This window comes from Coregonus clupeaformis, chromosome 16, assembly GCF_020615455.1.
Source record: "Coregonus clupeaformis isolate EN_2021a chromosome 16, ASM2061545v1, whole genome shotgun sequence".
Lineage (NCBI taxonomy): Eukaryota > Metazoa > Chordata > Actinopteri > Salmoniformes > Salmonidae > Coregonus > Coregonus clupeaformis.
Genome location: NC_059207.1, coordinates 28,825,593 through 28,845,173, shown reverse-complemented (window position 1 = coordinate 28,845,173; position 19,581 = coordinate 28,825,593). Strand labels below are relative to the sequence as shown.

Genomic DNA, 19,581 nt, shown 5'->3' with positions numbered 1-19,581 from the left:
GAGAGAGAGAGAGAGAGAGAGAGAGAGAGAGAGAGAGAGAGAGAGAGAGCAGAGACAGATATACAGAGAGAGAGATACAGAGAGATACAGAGAGAGAGAGATACAGAGAGAGAGAGATACAGAGAGAGAGAAAGAGAGAGCGAGAGAGAGAGAGATACAGAGAGAGAGAGAGATACAGAGAGAGAGATACAGAGAGAGAGATACAGAGAGAGAGATACAGAGAGAGACTTTCATACCAGTTTTAAATATATGGCCGGGGTGAAACGGAAAGCAGGTCAAATGTAGAAAGACCACATTGGAGAAGATTTAAGAGAGGATGCAACTGAAAGAATCAGGAAGAGAATAAAACCAAGGAGGTAAAGTGAAGCAGTAGCGCTGAATCAGATAGAAAGACAGACTGAGAGAGAGAGACCTTGGATCCTGTCTCTGGTCTGAGTGCTTTTCAGTGCATTCTCCAAGCTAAGCCCTTGGGCATGGCCCAGTCTCTTCCTTTCTCACTCTGCTTAGACGCCATATGGCAGCAGACATCTTCAATTCAGAATTACACATTTAGTATACCGGTAGTTGTACTTACAAGGAGGATTTTTCATAAGCCTATAGCTAGAATTTATATATTTTTATATTTTTTCTACGGAGGTCTATCTTCCGTTTCCTACCTAGAGGAACCTCCACCAACACAAGAATGTTATCCTCCATTTCTTTCCATCTCAGGGAACAATGTAGTGTCACATCATTTCAGTTCCATGTCATCAATAGGTTTTCTCTCAGTTGATAAGGCATCAGCATGAGAGGTAATCCTGCTTAATGGATCCTTAGAGCTCATATGGCTCCTGCTTACTCTGCTGTATGCCATTAAGATCACTGAAGCACACAAAGAGCACATGAGGACAGGTTGTACTGCCTGAACAAAAAGGAAAAGCTTTTTGTATTTTGACACAGCCCACTCCTTTCTTTCTTCCCTTCTCCTTCTCTCTGTATGTCTGTCTCTCTGTCTCTCTGTGTCTGTCTTTCTCTCTGTCTGTCTGTCTCTCTGTGTCTCTGTGTCTCTGTGTCTCTGTGTCTCTGTGTCTCTGTGTCTCTGTGTCTCTCTGTCTCTCTGTCTCTCTGTCTCTCTGTCTCTCTGTCTCTGTCTCTGTCTCTGTCTCTCTTCAGGACCATCTTTTTGACCAGTCTAGCCTTTTGTCACACTTGCTTTGGTCATTACATCACAATTACGGAGCTGTTGGTACAAGAGAAATGAGAGATGAAAAAATTATGGATGAAAAAAAGCGAGGGATGAAATGTAGGTCAGTGGAGATGTGCTCAGGGCAGTTTCTCTCTCTCCCGCTCTTTCTGTCTCTCTCTCTTTCCTCGCCTTGCCAGGTCCAACACTCTGACGCCACAACTACAGGGGCTATGGGAAAGGGGGGTATAGACTGCATTGAACAAACCAACATATACTGTACTCTAGCATGTAAAGGTGCTTACATCTGTGGTCAAAGTATGTCCATCATAAGCCTAATATTCTCCATGAAATACAATTGGAATACAACTGTAGCTGGGCTACTCAGAATGAAAAAACAAGATGTGTTGTTAAAATATCAGTAAGGTGGTAATGATCCCATAAGTGACAAGGTACAGTTACTGTAATGCATGCTTATGACATAACAGTTCAGATTGCAATAGAGTGAAACTGTAGGTACAGTGAGGTCAGACATAAAAGAAAGTCGGGGGTCAGGGGTCAAAGCTGGTCAGGCTGGTGTAAGAGTGGCATAATAACGTCTCTATGGGACAACTCCATGATCATCACCGCACATGACCTTCAATCACTCTTCATTACACAGGGGCATATATAGAAAATAGGCTTAATTTGAATGGGTTCTGTGTGTTAATTCCATATAAAAAGTTAGCAAACTTACCGGTAATTCCTTATTATTGAAGAGGTGAATTGTTTGTTAATCTCTGTGATGCTCTGCTTAAAACAATGCATGTTTCTTCACTGTAATTGAATATGCCAGAGCATGGTTATTGGTAATGTAAGTTGAGGGTCAGAGTACAGGTGGATGGATGACTAGATGGTCACCATCAGCCACAACCACTGAGGGCCACAAATAAAAAATATCTGTCACTTCCTGTTTTCAATAAAGCTATTACCCCACAAGCAACGTATTGGCCAATCACCAAAAATATTATTAGTTACCAGGTAAAGAATTAGGTAAACACAATAATTTACTAAAACACAGATTAATCACATATTAGTAATGTGTAAAATGCCATAAAGAAAAAAAGTTCAGTTAAACAAAATATAAATCCTCATCAAATAATCGTACAGTAATTTTATGTCTTTATTTCATGCCGCTGATTTATGATTTGTCAATAATGGTATGGTCCAGGTAAAGGCCATGTTGAAAGGGTATTTAAACTCCTTCATTTCTGTCCTGATCAGACAGGGCAATATTGGCATGCTGCCAGTTAGTGATTGAGCCCTGGTTATTTTGACTACTATGATTTGAGTTACATTCAGTTATCCCCAGTTTATGTTTCTTACTTTCATCATCCTGTTTGTTATTTGTTTTGTACATATAGTTTGCCAGCTTCTCCTGCTCTGTAAATAAACACACTCATCCTGGGCATATGCACTGGGAACCACTTTATGTGCTGTGCAGAGGAAACATTAGACATGAAGCCTAATGTCATCCTCTCAGTGACACATAAGCATTTGAACAGCAACATTTTACTGATTACCAATTGAATAGCCCATTTAAATATATAATTTTTTTTCCATGGTTCTGTTTTACTATTTACTTCACAGCCATTACAGTGTTTAACATCTGAGGATGATATTAAATACAGTGCCCTCCACTAATATTGGCACCCTTGGTAAATATGAGCAAAATGGCCTGTGAATTGTTTTTTATTATTGTTTATCCTCTTGGTCTTTCATTCAAAATAAAATATTCACAAAAATCTACCCTTTAATTAAAGTAAAATAATTGAAATAAATAATTAATTCTTATCATAAAACAAATATTTTTCTCAAATATATGTGTGTCACAATTATTGCCACCCCTTTATTCAATACTTTGTGAGACCATTCCTCCATACATAATCTCTCCAGATCCTTGTGGACTCTCCTCTTCAGCTCATCCCACAGGTTTTCTATGGGGTTTAGGTCAGTGGACTGGGATGGCCATGGCAAAACCTTGATTCTGTGGTCAGTGAACCATTTTGTGTTGATTTTGAGGTGTGCTTTGGATCATTGTCCTGCTGGAAGATCCAACCACGGCCCAGTTTAAGCTCCCTAGCAGAGGCAGTCAGGTTTTGATGTAATATCTGCTATTACTTGATGGAGTCCATGATACCATGTATCCTAACAAGTTGTCCAGGGTCTTTGAAAGAGAAACATCCACCACCATACTTCACAGTGGGGATGAGGAACTTTTCTGCATGGCTATCTTTCTGTCTATGTCAAACCCACCTCTGGTGTTTGTTTCCAAAAAGCTCTATTTTGGTCTAATCTGACTATAGAACCCGGTCCCATTGAAAGTTCCAATAATGTTTGGCAAACTATAGGTGCTTGAGTTTGTTGTTTGATGACAGCAAAGGCTTTTTTTATGGCAAGCCTCCCAAACAACTTGTGGTTATGTAGGTGGCATCTGATCGTAGTTTTGAAGACTTTCTGACCCCAAGACCCAACTACACTGTAAACCCTAATAAATTCACATAACTCAAAAATTATTTTGTAACAGATTACACAAAAATATTTTAGTGATGTTTTTAAATGTTTTAAGTTTACATAAAATAAAAATTACATTTACAGTTGCCTTAAATTATCTCAATGTTATCTTATAAATATTGATATTCCTCAACTTATAATTAGGGAGTAATTCACTCAAAATTTTCAATATTTTTCAACTCATATAATGTGGGAAATACACTCAACATTTTCAATATTTTTCAACTCATATAATGTGGGAAATACACTCAAAACTTTCAATATTCTTCAACTCATAAATGTGGGAAATACACTCAAAATATTAAATATTCTTCAACTCATATAATGTGTGAAATACACTCAAAATTTTCAATATTCTTCAACTCATAATGTGGGACATGCAATCAAAATTAATTCTAAACTGAAATACTGATGTCGGTCCATTACACAATTATAATCAGCGAATAATGTTAGAAAACATGAAAGTGACACCACAGTGACAATTTAACTTTTTTTTTATTCAACACAATGTGCTTTTAAAAAGGCACGAATCAAAAGGAGCTAAGTCAAAAGAAAGTGCTTGTCATAAATTAAAACAAAAAAGGAAAAGGATATGACTCCATAAAAACAAAATGTGTTTTAAAGTACATTAAGTGTTAATAGTTCCATATTCTGATAGTGGTCATTGCTACAGAGGGTAGATTCAGTATTTTGGGTCTCCATATCACACTATTCAGTAAACATTATGATAAAAACTCACAAAGGCTTCATGATAAAATTCAATAAGATTCTAATTATAATCCATCCTCAACAGCAATGACAACTATTAGAATGTGGAGCCATTTAAAACGTTTTGGCACTTACTGTACCTTGAAGGCTGCAACTCACTTTTTTTAAATAAAACATTCAAATAAAAGTACTGGTTTCTACTGTGCCGTACTTCAACTGGCAACATCAAGGTAAGCATTAGGTCACACAACATTAAACATGTATAGTGCACGAATTCAACAGTCGTTTCCCACAAGTACAGTACAAAAACTTGGGCTTGGCAATACGTCAATGTTGTGATATTTATCTATTAACAATCAATGTATTAAATCTGAGGTAGAAGAGGCAAACAGTGTAACATATTAAACATGAGGTAGAAGAGGCAAATTATTACATTTGTAAAGAGGGAAAAAAAACTAAAAACATCCTCAATACTCAGCTCAACAAATAGTCCATTCTGAGTGATTCACTCATTGAACAAATCATTCTTCAGTGTCAGTAGACGGCCTTTCAGTGGTTTGTTGTCCTCAAGACACATCACAACTTTTTGGATAAATGTGAATGTAAGCTCAAGATTCTTTGGGTACTGTAGGTCTAGTGCATAGACATACCCAAAGAGCAGGAGAAATGAGTCAGCCAGGTTTGTGGGACCACTCACAAGTATTTCATCTTCCACGACAATACAGATGCTCTCAGGGCTGAAGAGGGCCGCATCAGTAGTATCATCAGTGACAACTGTCAGGAGAGCCACCGGAGTGTCAGTGAGGTCTGGACCATCTGCTGACTATAAAACACAAATAATACAAAAATGAGTTCAGCCCCTCAAGGATACAAATCATGCTAATGATGTCTAGACATTACGGTCACTTTGCACTTAGACTGCAACTAAGCTACATGTTTAAACTATTTTCTTTACACATGCTTATTATTTTATGTTAGTTTCACACCTACCTGTAAGCATACTTTTTGTTTAGTGGAATTCTTTATACTTACCTTTTCATTTATGTAATTTCTACATGTCAGTTTGCAGAATAACAACTCAAGGAAACTTCATAAACAGGTTCTGGGGGCTATTCCAGAAAGGAGGTTCAACAAACTGAGCCTAACCCTGAACTCAGAGTTGACTTACCCTGTGAAGTGAAACTGAGTTTTCAGTTACAGAACAGCTGATCTGAGTTAGGTAAGTTGACTCAGAGTACGTTAACTCGGAGTTGAGCTTGTGCCTGACGACTAGTAAAAAGCCATCATCAATGGAGCTCCGATACGGTTATTCACCATGGCAACGGGAGAAAACAGGAAGCAGACATTTTCTGGCTGCGGCTGTTATATAAATCACTGACAGAGTTTCAGATGCAGTCGTCTTTTCATTTTGAATTTAACATCACTTTATTTTATATTAGCATTTAAGGAAGTGGTTGAATGTTGTTCAATGTTTTATTTTAGGCTATTTTGTTTTATTTAAAATCGGCTGAAAATGAAATATAAAAACATTTTATCTCATACTCAATGCGGCGACAAACTAGAAACACGGACTTTGAAATTACGTTGTTGGAAAAAATACAATTGGCTATACTGATGGTTTTCACATAACCTGCTTTCTGGAATGCCCCTCTGGTTCTCCTAGAGTTCTTTGAGTGATGTCATGTTTAAGCTGACTGAATAGCTAAGCAAAGGGATTGATAGTGAGGCCAGTACACTTACATTACAGGTCCTGAAAAACTTGGAGGCATCTTCACGCAGGTACACAGGAAGTGCACGAAGGACGAGGGCCCGTCTCATATTTACATCACGTTGTTCCTACATGGACAAAAAATATCCATTACAATAATAATTACACAAATATCAAAAACATTCATTGTACACTAATTATAGTAAAAATGAAAATGTTAAAAGATAAGCAAGTTAGTTATTAACAAGCAAAGCATCAAAGTTGTGTGCTTATAGATCTGCTATTTCTGTTGTTGTTCTTTGTATTTAACAAAGTATTAATAAAGGGTTCAAGTGATCAACTGTTGACCCCACAGTTGAGATAAAAACATTTAGAGAAATAGCAAAAGAATGACTGTGGAAACACATAAAATAAAACCAATTATTAGTGTAACCCTCTCACCAGGCTCGAATTTGACTCTCATGATATTACCTTATTTAGAATATCTGAACAGCATGGGATATTAGGTGAGAAGGACATCTCCAATAAGAATCCCTATTGTAAACTTGCTAGGGTGAATGACAAATAGGGTATTAACTTCAGATAGAATGATTATAGACTTGGTTATTGTTATAAGGATATGCTTTCCCATGCATTAAATGAAACTGAAACAGTAAATGACTCCACCAATACAACAGACATAAGGTTCAAGATCTATATTAATCAAATGTTCAATGTATCACATCAAAAGAAATACAAATTATAAACCCCAATGATTTTTCCACAACCCCATGTCCAAATTATTTGCAAGCTTGCTTAAACCCTGGGCGCGCGTTGGAGCTCATAAAAAAAAATGACGACATACATAAAGTCCCGAAGTCCACCCCACATTTGTAGTTACTCACTACTTGTAGATAATGCCTCAGCAAAATATAGTAGTTCCGTGCAGGTGTCCTCACAAGATCCACCGCGAACACAGCTATCAATGCAGCCAGTACTCGGTAGCAGCAACAGACATCCGTTGGAAACCCGAACTGATCGTCACAAGCAATTCTCTCCAAGTCTTGCACGATGCTAGGCTAACCTCTAGGATGTCGAATGTCTCCACAATGCGACGGCAGCTTCAGTCTCCACTTGGTCTTTCTTAACTAAATAATAAACACTCTTATAGAAATAAAATCAGGATTTCCCTTAAAAAAACTCTGTAGGTATGGTTTTGTTCTCTCTTTATCGTTTCCTTTGGTCGTTTTTCCTTCACCAACCCCACTAACGTCTCTCCTCTCCCTTCTTTCAACTTTTCCCTCCCTTTTCTTTCCCGGCAACCAGTCCACTCTCCCATTGGCCACAACTTAACAAGTTAGCTCATTGGTCAAAACTTTAAGGAGATACGTGGGAAATTTAAACTTAAAAGTAAACCAACCTATTCACTTGTACATTTTTTTTTAAAACATTGCTTCAAAAGAAATGCATTAATGACATTACAAATCAGGAGCTATTCGATCACCTTTTAAATCTAATACCAATGAATTATAACAAATACACTCTATACTTGGTTTTAGCAATGTATTACATTAGTAACACTATTTCATAATACATCCTACCTGAACTGTTAAAAGGATTTCGAGATGATCTCACAACCACACACTTGAGCCTAGGAAGAAATACAAACACAGGCCTGGTTAGCATCATGATAACACACTCACATTATGTTGTTTAGCATTGTTCGTTTCACGCTAGCACACACGTACACACAGCTCGATAACGTAAAATATTTACTGTGTAAGGCAGACACTTATTGAAATAAGTATACTCACAGTACGCACTTGCATTACCGGCGAACAGCGAAAACTCATGGACCTTCCTCCACCGTCAATGTCCCGGGCAAACATGCATTATGGGAAATGTAGTTCATCCAGGAAACCTGCTGATAACGTTACACCGTTGTAAGATGAAGTAATGTAACGTATTTGTCACATATTTAACAACTTCTAAAGTTACAATTACTTAGATTTTTAAACTATTTACAACAAATATTCACTGTGCACATTGTACAAATGTATTCCCAGTTCCACATTTAAGACTATCGAAATTCAATTAAAAAAAACCAACAAAAACAACATTAGAGTTACTTACCAAATCAGAGGTGATGATAAGATGGCGCTTAAGAAAACGAAGGCAATAAGACTAATGATAAAAACGGAGGTGGTGGTGGTTTCAAGCGAGCAGCATAAAACTGCGCATTGCAAACAAATTAAAACAAATTAAACTGTGTTCCACATCCCCGCATCAAGGCAAATTCAAGATGGCTGACTCAGCTTTCCTGAGGGAGAGATGACCCACCCACCAGAACGTCATGACGTCAATAACGTCATGACACTACCTAAACTTTTTTGAGCGTTCCACACAAATTACCTATAAAATATTGAGCCCTCTTCAATTAAAGTGGCATAAATCTCAACAGAGCTCAACACTTTATAGTTTGGTCAACTGCATAACGACATTTGACTGTTATGACCTTATTACTTATGAGCTAGTACAACTGTTTGGGATTACAGTGTAGTGTCTGCAATTCTCCAGCTGTGATCCTTGGAGATTTTTTGGCCACCCAAACCATCCTCCTCACTGTGCGTGGGGTCAATATAGACACATGTCCTCTTCCAGGCCGATTGTTAACATCTCCAGTTGCTATAAACTTCTTAATTATTGCCGATAGTGGATATGGGCATTTTCAACCATTGAGCTATTTTCTTATAGCCATTTCCTGATTTGTGCAGCTCAACAACCTTTTGTCGCACATCATTGCTGTATTTTCGGTCTTTCTAATAGTGATGGATGACTATGGGAACTTGGCCTGTGTGTCACCTCATATTTATACCCCAATGAAACAGGAAGTGTTCCTAATCACTCAGGTGAATTTACAAACGTAAAATATGAATGGGAATATACTTCAGTTAGATTTTACTCATAAGAATTTCTAGGGGTGCCAATAATTGTGGCACACATGTTTCGGATAAAAATATGTATTTCATTTATTTCACTATTTTTTTTTCAATCATTTTACTTTCAATTAAAGGTTCGATTTTTGTGAATATTTTAAATGAAGGACCAAGAGGGTAAACAGCAAATACATTTTTTTCACAGTCCGTTTTGCTCATATTTACCAAGGGTACCAATATTAGTGGAGGGCACTGTATTTACCAGCGAGAGTGTTGAACTGTGTATCAATAAACTCTTTAGATAAAACCATTTATCAAATCCCAGTTCTGAAAGATTTCAAGATTTGGTAATCTAACTGGTGTAGCCTACGCTATTATAACTGATTGTAAGATAAGTATAGGCCTACACATAAAAAATGCATTTCTGTAACCTATTGCTTTGACTGCAAACTGTCTGTGAACTTAAAGAGACGTGTGATTTCCCGCCTTCCATAGCCAACTCTAAAGAAAACCTTTAATGTAGACAGACTTAACCCAAACGCTCCATCTTTTGACTACAATTCAGTAGGTTATACATATGGCTGTTAGATAATTAGGTTATGTGTTATTGTAGGCTAACTAACTTTGTAAACACGATTTATTTTGGAGGATGATATATCATATCCTCACTGTTATGTAGGTGCGTAACGGATGACAGTGCCCTCACGCGCAGACGGATACTGTCTAGTATGGGCTACTACATTCATTATTGGGGACGTTCGAGAGTGGGAGGAGCAGAAAGTGCTAGTCCAATCCCTGCTCCTGCAAGCCTCTAGCGCTCTCCCCTCTGCCGGGGGGGAACAGTGAAAACCTCCGGTTGATGTGCAGGCGCTGATGTCATGTGAAACCCCGCATGCTCGCTGCGCGCACGACTCAAACCGTCCGACTACCGCTCCAGACTCCACCGCCCGCGCTCTGCTCCGCTCTGCCCAGCGCGTCACCAAACTCGAGCCCGTTCTGGTCTGGAATGCTTTTGCACATAAAAAACACTCCTTGAATGAACGTGGACGACGCCGAATATTAACATTGTTTTTTTTTTTGCCCGAGGATATTGCTTTTTAAAGTCTTTATGTTTGTTTCTTCATGACTGCTGCATTCGGAAGCGAATCGCACCACAACCACCATGCGAGGTAAGGAGAATCCAACTGCTTTTGACAGCTCATTTAAATAGCTGGCCATGGAGCGCGTGTGGCGCCCAGCCGCTATATCCCTCTCATCCACTCACACACATCACACTGGTATTCCACACATCCATTCGGTACTGTAGTTATGTTGTGTGTGGGCTGTGTAAACTTACTCGGGAAGTTTTTTTTACAGCCTCAGTCACATTATTAGCCCAAGTGTGAGGATAACATAGCCATTTATTCTCATTATTGTATCCTTTTCGGATCTTCGTGTGTGTGTGTGTGTGTGTGTGTGGTCCATCAAACACCTAACTCTGAGTTAACTCCACACTCCACTAGTTTGGAGGAACTTCTACTCACTACAAACAAATGGGTTACAAACAACCCAACCAGTAACCGGCACTTGAAGACCTCTATTGCCATTGCCATAAACTATTGCCAGTGATGATTTAAAGAAACAACTCTCAGAGAGCAGCAGGTATAGGCTGTGTGTACCAGACCTCCATGGTGCTAGGGCCAAGCGCGAAGGTTCTGTGTTCCAACGTGTAATGCGGTCTAATAACCCATTTCCGTCAGTCAAGCGCCGCACCGCGCCGAAAGCATCGAAATGCAGTGTCCCCCCCACCCCCACCCCCGGTCCAACACACGCACGCACGCACGCACGCACGCACGCACCACACACACACACACACACACACACACACACACACACACACACACACACACCCAGAGAGAGTGAGCGATAGAGAACTGTCCCCTGTCTTCCAGACTAAAGTTCACTCCACAGCTCTCCTTCTTTCGTCCGGCCCCCAATCATGTGCATTAGATTAAAGGCTTTCAATGCTGAATAGCCTATTTTACATCTCCTACAATTTATGCCAGAATGGCGAAACAGTGGAAATGCAGTTCTGACCAATAATTGAACAAATTAACATATCCATGATTACTAATTGTGGGCAAATTACATAGGTGGTGTTATTAAGATGATCACTATAGCCTATAGGCTATAACTTATTAATTGTAAAATAAATATAATCACTTAAAATATAACCCGTGAAGAAACTAAGCCTACAGGAATTATTATCATTACGTAAAAGTAGCCTATAAATTAAGTAACCAGGTTGATAAACATTGATTATCAACGGGTAGCTTAATTTGAGTTTGTCATCATTAATATAAAACATGGGATGGTGCATACATAAATAGTTGTTGTAATAATAACATGCCAATTATTATTATTATTCGCCTGTTAATATTTGCCCATTGTTGAAGTTCTATATATTCTAGTCAATATTTAGCCTATTTAACATAATTAATTAATCATGGTGTCCATTGCTAGCTAATGCTATTTGGCTTTGAAAGTAAAGCGCTTCCTGGATAAACCTCTGTTTACATCTGCGATGAGCAACTTCAGCAATTTAGCAGGCCTTCTCTTAAAACCCTGCAAAAAAAGAGCACGAAAACCACGGGGAGGCCAAAAATCTCTCTCTCTCTCTCTCTCTCTCTCTCTCTCTCTCTCTCTCTCTCTCTCTCTCTCTCTCTCTCTCTCTCTCTCTCTCTCTCTCCTCCTTGTCTCTCTCTTTCTCTCTCTCTCCTTGTCTCTCTCTTTCTCTCTCTCTCCTTGTCTCTCTCTGTCTCTCTGCTCCTCCTCTCTCTCTGTCTCTCTGCTCCTCCTCTCTCTCTGTCTCTCTGCTCCTCCTCTCTCTCTGTCTCTCTGCTCCTCCTCTCTCTCTGTCTCTCTGCTCTCTCTCCAGTTGCTCTCTATTTCTAACTCTCTATCACAGCTCTCTCTCTCTCTCTCTCTCTCTCTCTCTCTCTCTCTCTCTCTCTCTCTCTCTCTCTCTCTCTCTCTCTCTCTCACACACACACTTTAAATGGGCCTTGTGACCACTCTCGTGCGTCTTTTACTTTATTGCCGTGGTGGGTAAAAGAGGCTCTCTCTCTCCCTCCCAGTCTTCCTCTCTCCCTCTGCACGCCCCAAAGGGTTTTGTCAGATATGATTAAATCAGTGTGAGCTGGGCGGCCCCTCTACCAACATGTGCGGCCTGTGGAGTCTACGCTGCTCACAGAGAAATGCACTCACGTCCACGAGGTTATAAAAAATAGAGGGCCCCACAATATGCCTTGTTTAATTATAATTTAGCAATAGCCAAAACTCCTGTCCTGACGTACTGACGGACGCTGATGTAGCCTATGCTAGTCTAATAATCACAACCAAACAAGGGAGAAAGAAAACGCAGTTTGGTGAAAAATAGAGAAGTTGGTTATGAAATAATTATCATTTTCGCTGCTCTTATAGGCCTACTGTTAGGCTAAATAAATGTGTGTTATTCAAGGACAAGCATGTTGGAAACGATTCGCCTATAGCAGGTGTGTCAAACTCATTCCACATGGGCCAAGTGTCTGCGGGTTTTTGGTTTTTCTTTTCAATTAAGACCTAGACAACCAGGTGAGGGGAGTTCCTTACTAATTAGTGACCTTAATTCATCAATCAAGTACAAGGGTGGAGCGAAAACCCGCAGACACTCGGCCCTCCTTGGAAATAGTTTGACACGTGGCCTAAAGCCTAACCTGATCCGCCCTAAATCATTTTAAAAAAGAACGCGCTCAAGTCAAATGTTTTTTATGTGCTCTTGTTAATAGCTGCTATTTTTATTTGCCTGATTTGATTCCATTAACTCGTTCTTAGGATTTAATGGTTGGGGTCCGAGCATTTTGTTTCCCATGTTCAACCTTCTCATTATTTTATTTTTTACTGCCAATTAAATAACTTCAAGTCCGTTTTGATTTTGTTGACCAGGCTATCACTAATGATTGGTTTATACAAGTTCTGTAATCACTGCACTTTATTTCTCAATCATTCTAATAATCGAACAGCCTACTTCTTTAACGAACATTGTCCTTTTAAATTAAATAATGTTTGGTTGATAATAATAATAATAATATGCCATTTAGCAGACGCTTTTATCCAAAGCGATTTACAGTCATGTGCGCATACATTTTTACGTATGGGTGGTCCCGGGGATCGAACCCACTACCCTGGCGTTATAAGCGCCATGCTCTACCAATTGAGCTACATATGTTTGGTTTATTTTCTGCGTCATTTTCAAAGGTTTCATACCTCAAATCAATTCACATTATAGAATTCTAGAATCATATTGATGCAGATGGATTCGTTTCTTTCGGTTTGATTAGGCCTATGTTTGGTCAGGGGGCTTCAGGAACCACTCCCACCTCCACACACACACAGTGAACCCCCCAAAACACACCTTCATTATAATACACACAATGATGCCTCCATGCATGCGCACATCACATGCAAGTGCACATGATCACACACATACATGCTCACAGATATAGGGATACAAGCCTAATACACATGACCAAACACACTTACATTAATAATATATATATGTGTATATATGTGTTTAGGCTACATGCACGATTGCATACAAACAAACACACACACACATAGGCAATGACACACTACTGCAATGCAATTTTCTACACCTCATATGATTTATTCCTGTGTGTGTGGGTGTGTGTGTGTGTGTGTTCAGTGAGATAGACTGAGTCTTGTGCTTTGTGTTGCTGATCAGATTAGGCTGCTGCAGCCAGTATTACCCAGGCTAACCCTCCTATAGACGGTATAGGTCACTGAGTTCAGTCCAGAGCAGAAGGAGGATGGATCAGGGGTCAGAGGTGGGCTATTTGCAGCGAGATCACACCAGATAAACTTCAGTATTCAACATTTGTCCAGGTCCTCAGGACGTAGGGAAATGCCTTCAATACTGTCCACTAGGGGCACCTTGAGCACGTATTACCATCTAGTAGGCTCGCAGTTTACTAGGGCGTTGTGTTAAACTGCGCGCTTCGGCTCCGAGGATCGCGGGTTCAATCCCAGTGCTAGGCACTAGTTTTTACTTTTTTTCTGTTTTAACCTTATCCCAAACCTTAACCAGTCAGAAGGAATGCCTAAACTTAACTGTCCCATGGGGCGGCGCACAATTGGCCCAGCGTCGTCCAGGGTAGGGGAGGGAATGGCCGGCAGGGATGTAGCTCAGTTGGTAGAGCATGGTGTTTGCAACACCAGGGTTGTGGGTTCGTTTCCCACGGGGGGCCAGTATGAAAATGTATGGACTCACTAACTGTAAATCGCTCTGGATAAGAGCATCTGCTAAATGACTAAAATGTGGTGATTCTGTAGGTATAACTTCTAGCGCAAAGATAAACATTGTTGTTGGGGAAAAATACTCTCTGAAGGTATTGAAGTGAATGTCATTACATGAATTTAATCTGGTCATCCTATGAACAGTAATCTCAGTCTAGTAGATCTATACTGTAGTGCAATCAGGGCTCTGTGTAGCTCAGTTGGTTGAGCATGGCGCTTGCAACGCCAGGGTTGTGGGTTCGATTCCCACGGGGGGCCAGTATGAAAATAATAATAATAATGTATGCACTCACTAACTAAGTTGCTCTGGATAAGAGCGTCTGCTAAATGACTTAAATGTAAAATGTAGTAATCCTATAGCTATATTCCCAAACCGCTCATTTCTGCTGTAGGACTAGTTAATATAGCCTTTCCATCAACACCTTAGTTCACACCCCAATCCCATTAACAATCTGTTAGTCCCCCCTAGGGTTGCAAAGGGAGTTTTACCAGTAAACTACAAGGATTTTGGTAACTTTCAAGGAATGTATGGCATTTTGTCAGATTATGTCTAGTGGCCTTTTTGGGTACTTCAGATTATCACAGGTATTATTAATTATCTCTGGCCCTCTCTCTGGCCTTATCACATGTAAAATATATTTTAAAAATGAAATAAGATGATTTTAAAATACAAAATAGAATGACAAAGCTGTAAAACATTATCCTAAATATAAACCATCAACTTAGTGAATACCATTGGTGTTTAATAGAGAGTTTCAGCATGAAATATCCTATATATATAATTTTACACACTTTTATTTATTTTACTATGTCAATATGTATTTGTTGTAAATGTTTTGGGGCCAAACTGGTGGCAGTTGTGAAAAATACAATAGTTGGAAGAGTTGCAGAGTTAATTGAAAATAATGCCATTGCTGATTAGATGCTGTTATTTATTATTAGGCTATTTTCTCTTGAACCACATGGTCTATCCATTAAAAACCCATGGACAATATGGACACAGATATATAAGTTATTAAAGCATAAATGACCAAAGTTACCATAGATTGCTATAGATTCCGGTAATTTGGTATATTACAGGTAGCTTTGCAACCCTAGTCCTCCCTCTTTCTCTCTCACAGGGCACATTTGAGCAGATCACTTTTGTCAAGTCGGTGACCAGCATTTCAAAGTGTGTTGCATTATGGGGATAAAAATGGTCAGACTTGCGCTTACATGTCGACTGCATGAACAACAACTATGAAGTTTCGTTTGCAGTCGACTTCAATTTTCTGTAGTTGCTACTCACCAGCTGCAACTTGCAGTCATCGCCTGCATTGTGGGAGGCACTATTTGTCAACCAATCATTAGAGTGTCTTTGTTTGACCAACATGAACGGGACCAAAAACATGACTAAACATCAAGCAACTTTGCCGCGATTCATATGTATGAAGTGGATATCTACAAATTAATGTGATATTTGAGTCTCTCTCTCCCCAATTGATAGTTTGTGGTCCTCTGTAGCTCAGCTGGTAGAGCACGGCGCTTGTAACGCCAAGGTAGTGGGTTCGATCCCCGGGACCACCCATACACAAAAATGTATGCACGCATGACTGTAAGTCGCTTTGGATAAAAGCGTCTGCTAAATGGCATATTATTATTATTATTATTATTATAGTACAATGTAAACATATACAGTGGGGAAAAAAAGTATTTAGTCAGCCACCAATTTAGTCAGCCACCAATTGTGTTCTCCCACAAAAGTTCTCCCACTTAAAAAGATGAGAGAGGCCTGTAATTTTCATCATAGGTACACGTCAACTATGACAGACAAAATTAGAAGAAAAAAATCCAGAAAATCACATTGTAGGATTTTTAATTTTTATTTGCAAATTATGGTGGAAAATAAGTATTTGGTCAAAAGTTTCTCAATACTTTGTTATATACCCTTTGTTGGCATTGACACAGGTCAAACGTTTTCTGTAACTCTTCACAAGGTTTTCACACACTGTTGCTGGTATTTTGGCCCATTCTTCCATGCAGATCTCCTCTAGAGCAGTGATGTTTTGGGGCTGTCGCTAGGCAACACAGACTTTCAACTCCCTCCAAAGATTTTCTATGGGGTTGAGATCTGGAGACTGGCTAGGCCACTCCAGGACCTTGAAATGCTTCTTACGAAGCCACTCCTTCGTTGCCCGGGCGGTGTGTTTGGGATCATTGTCATGCTGAAAGACCCAGCCACGTTTCATCTTCAATGCCCTTGCTGATGGAAGGAGGTTTTCACTCAAAATCTCACAATACATGGCCCCATTCATTCTTTCCTTTACACCAGGGTTCTTCAATCCTGGTCCTGGAGGGCCGAAACACCTCTGTTTTTCATCCTCTCCTTCTAATCAGGGGCTAATTCAGACCTGGGAAAACCAGGTGAGTGCAATTAACTACCAGGTAGAAATAAAAAACAGAAGTGTTTCGGCCCTCCAGGACCAGGATTGAAGAACCCTGCTTTACACGGATCAGTCGTCCTGGTCCCTTTGCAGAAAAACAGCCCCAAAGCATGATGTTTCCACCCCCATGCTTCACAGTAGGTATGGTGTTCTTTGGATGCAACTCATCATTCTTTGTCCTCCAAACACGACGAGTTGAGTTTTTACCAAAAAGTTATATTTTGGTTTCATCTGACCATATGACATTCTCCCAATCCTCTTCTGGATCATCCAAATGCACTCTAGCAAACTTCAGACGGGCCTGGACATGTACTGGCTTAAGCAGGGGGACACGTCTGGCACTGCTGGATTTGAGTCCCTGGCGGCGTAGTGTGTTACTGATGGTAGGCTTTGTTACTTTGGTCCCAGCTCTCTGCAGGTCATTCACTTGGTCCCCCCGTGTGGTTCTGGGATTTTTGCTCACCGTTCTTGTGATCATTTTGACCCCACAGGGTGAGATCTTGCGTGGAGCCCCAGATCGAGGGGGATTATCAGTGGTCTTGTATGTCTTCCATTTCCTAATAATTGCTCCCACAGTTGATTTCTTCAAACCAAGCTGCTTACCTATTGCAGATTCAGTCTTCCCAGCCTGGTGCAGGTCTACAATTTTGTTTCTGGTGTCCTTTGACAGCTCTTTGGTCTTGGCCATAGTGGAGTTTGGAGTGTGACTGTTTGAGGTTGTGGACAGGTGTCTTTTATACTGATAACAAGTTCAAACAGGTGCCATTAATACAGGTAACGAGTGGAGGACAGAGGAGCCTCTTAAAGAAGAAGTTACAGGTCTGTGAGAGCCAGAAATCTTGCTTGTTTGTAGGTGACCAAATACTTATTTTCCACCATAATTTGCAAATAAATTCATAAAAAATCCTACAATGTGATTTTCTGGATTTTTTTCTCTCAATTTGTCTGTCATAGTTGACGTGTACCTATGATGAAAATTACAGGCCTCTCTCATCTTTTTAAGTGGGAGAACTTGCACAATTGGTGGCTGACTAAATACTTTTTTCCCCTACTGTATATTTACAGTTTGTGAATGTGTGATATGGGTGTTGGAGACATGTTTATTTCGACATTACAAAGAAACATGTTTATAAACAATTGCAACACTGCCATGTTGCATTGAGCCTTGCTGTTGGAAAACCACATCAGTGTCCGACTTTCGGCTGTAGCAGATGCATCTCCTCCGACTTCACTCCTCGACTTTCGTCTGCAGTTGGTTGCTTCAGCCTTACCACTCAAACAAGCCGACAGTCTCTCTCTCTCCTCCCTGTCTCTCTTTCACATTGCTTTATCTATCGCTTTTCTCTCTCTGTTTCACGCTCATGCCAAGAGCACGCACACACGTACACACACACACTGTGCTTTGCTCTGGCCTGTAAAACACAAATAGCCACAATGTCATGCATGAGGTCCCAATGCCAATAGAATTAGAGGCATCCTGCATCTGCATTGATCAGTCAATCCCAGCATGATCAGTGGATCGATGCTTCCTGAAGCTCTACGGAAGCAATTCCCAACATAATCTATGCTGTAGTGCATAGTTTCATTATTTACATAATCTATACTGTAGTGCATAGTTTAATAATTTAAATAATCAATACTGTAGTGCATAGTTGAATCATTTACATAATCTATACTGTAGTGCATAGTTTAAGCATTTACATAATCCATACTGTAGTGCATAGTTTAATCATTTACATAATCTATGCTGTAGTGCATAGTTTAGTCATTTACATAATCTATGCTGTAATGCATAGTTTAATAATTTACATAATCTACACATAATTTATATCACATTACATGATCTATCTCATCACTTCATCAACATTACCCAAAGCATGATCAGCATTCTTTATACACTGAACAAAAATATAAACGCAACATGTAAGGTGTTAGTCCCATGTTTCATGAGCTGAAATAAAATATCCCAGAAATGTTCCAGACGCACAAAAAGCTAATTTCTCTCAAATGTTGTGCACACATTTGTTAACATCCCTGTTAGTGAGCATTTCTCCTTTGCCAAGATAATCCAACTCCTGACTGGTGTGGTATATCAAGAAGCTGATTCAACAGCATGATCATTACACAGGTGCACTTTGTGCTGGGGACAATAAAAGGCCACTCTAAAATGTGCCACAGATGTCTTAAGTTTTGAGGGAGCGTGCAATTGGCATGCTGACTGCAGGAATGTCCACCAGAGCTGTTGCCAGAATGTAATGTTAATTTCTCTACCATAAGCCGCCTCCAACGTTGTTTTAGAGGATTTGGCAGTGCGTCCAACTGGCCTCACAACCGCAGACCACGTGTATGGCATCATGTGGGCGAGCGGTTTGCAATGAAAAGAGTGCCCCCTGGTGGCAGTGGAGTTATGGTATGGGCAGGCATAAACTACAGACAATGAACACAATTGCATTTTCTCGATGGCAATTTGAATGAAAATAAATACCATGACGAGATCCTGAGGCCCATTTTTAAAAAAGGTATCTGTGACCAACAGATGCATATTTGTATTACCAGTCATGTGAAATCCATAGATTAGGGCCTAATTAATTTATTTCAATTGACTGATTTCCTCATATGAACTGTAACTCAGTAAAATCTTTGAAATTGTTGCATGTTGTGTTTCTATTTTTGTTCAGTATATTATTGTCTTAATTTGGAACATCAAACTTACTTTCATTGAGTATCATTCATTGTGGTGAAGAAGCATCCCTACACACTTTCGTTGGTGGTGGTGAA

At 39.7% G+C, this 19,581-nt stretch overlaps 1 protein-coding gene and 1 long non-coding RNA gene across 4 annotated transcripts in view; one reads left to right on the top strand and one right to left on the bottom strand.

Annotated features, from left to right (window-relative positions):
* Positions 1 to 4,761: 4,761 nt before the first annotated feature.
* On the bottom strand, positions 4,762 to 8,668 carry LOC121584560. Of its 2 annotated transcripts, none has more exons than XR_006003733.2 (5): positions 8,244 to 8,668; positions 7,925 to 8,034; positions 7,712 to 7,761; positions 6,164 to 6,259; positions 4,762 to 5,246 (listed from the first exon to the last, which is right to left on the bottom strand). It is a non-coding gene; the product is annotated as an uncharacterized LOC121584560 (long non-coding RNA). The 2 variants fall into 2 exon arrangements; XR_006003734.2 differs by having other exon boundaries at positions 7,925 to 8,031.
* A 1,126-nt stretch (positions 8,669 to 9,794) lies between these two features.
* LOC121584559 (nuclear receptor ROR-beta-like) overlaps positions 9,795 to 19,581 on the top strand; it is a 38,234-nt gene continuing 28,447 nt past the window's right edge. For both annotated transcript variants that reach the window (XR_006003732.2, XM_041900508.2), the window contains exon 1: positions 9,795 to 10,215. Coding sequence is in view for 1 of the 2 variants with exons in the window: in XM_041900508.2 (XP_041756442.1) it covers positions 10,209 to 10,215 (7 nt within the window). In the remaining variant the exon portion in view is untranslated. The remainder of the gene's footprint in view (positions 10,216 to 19,581) is intronic.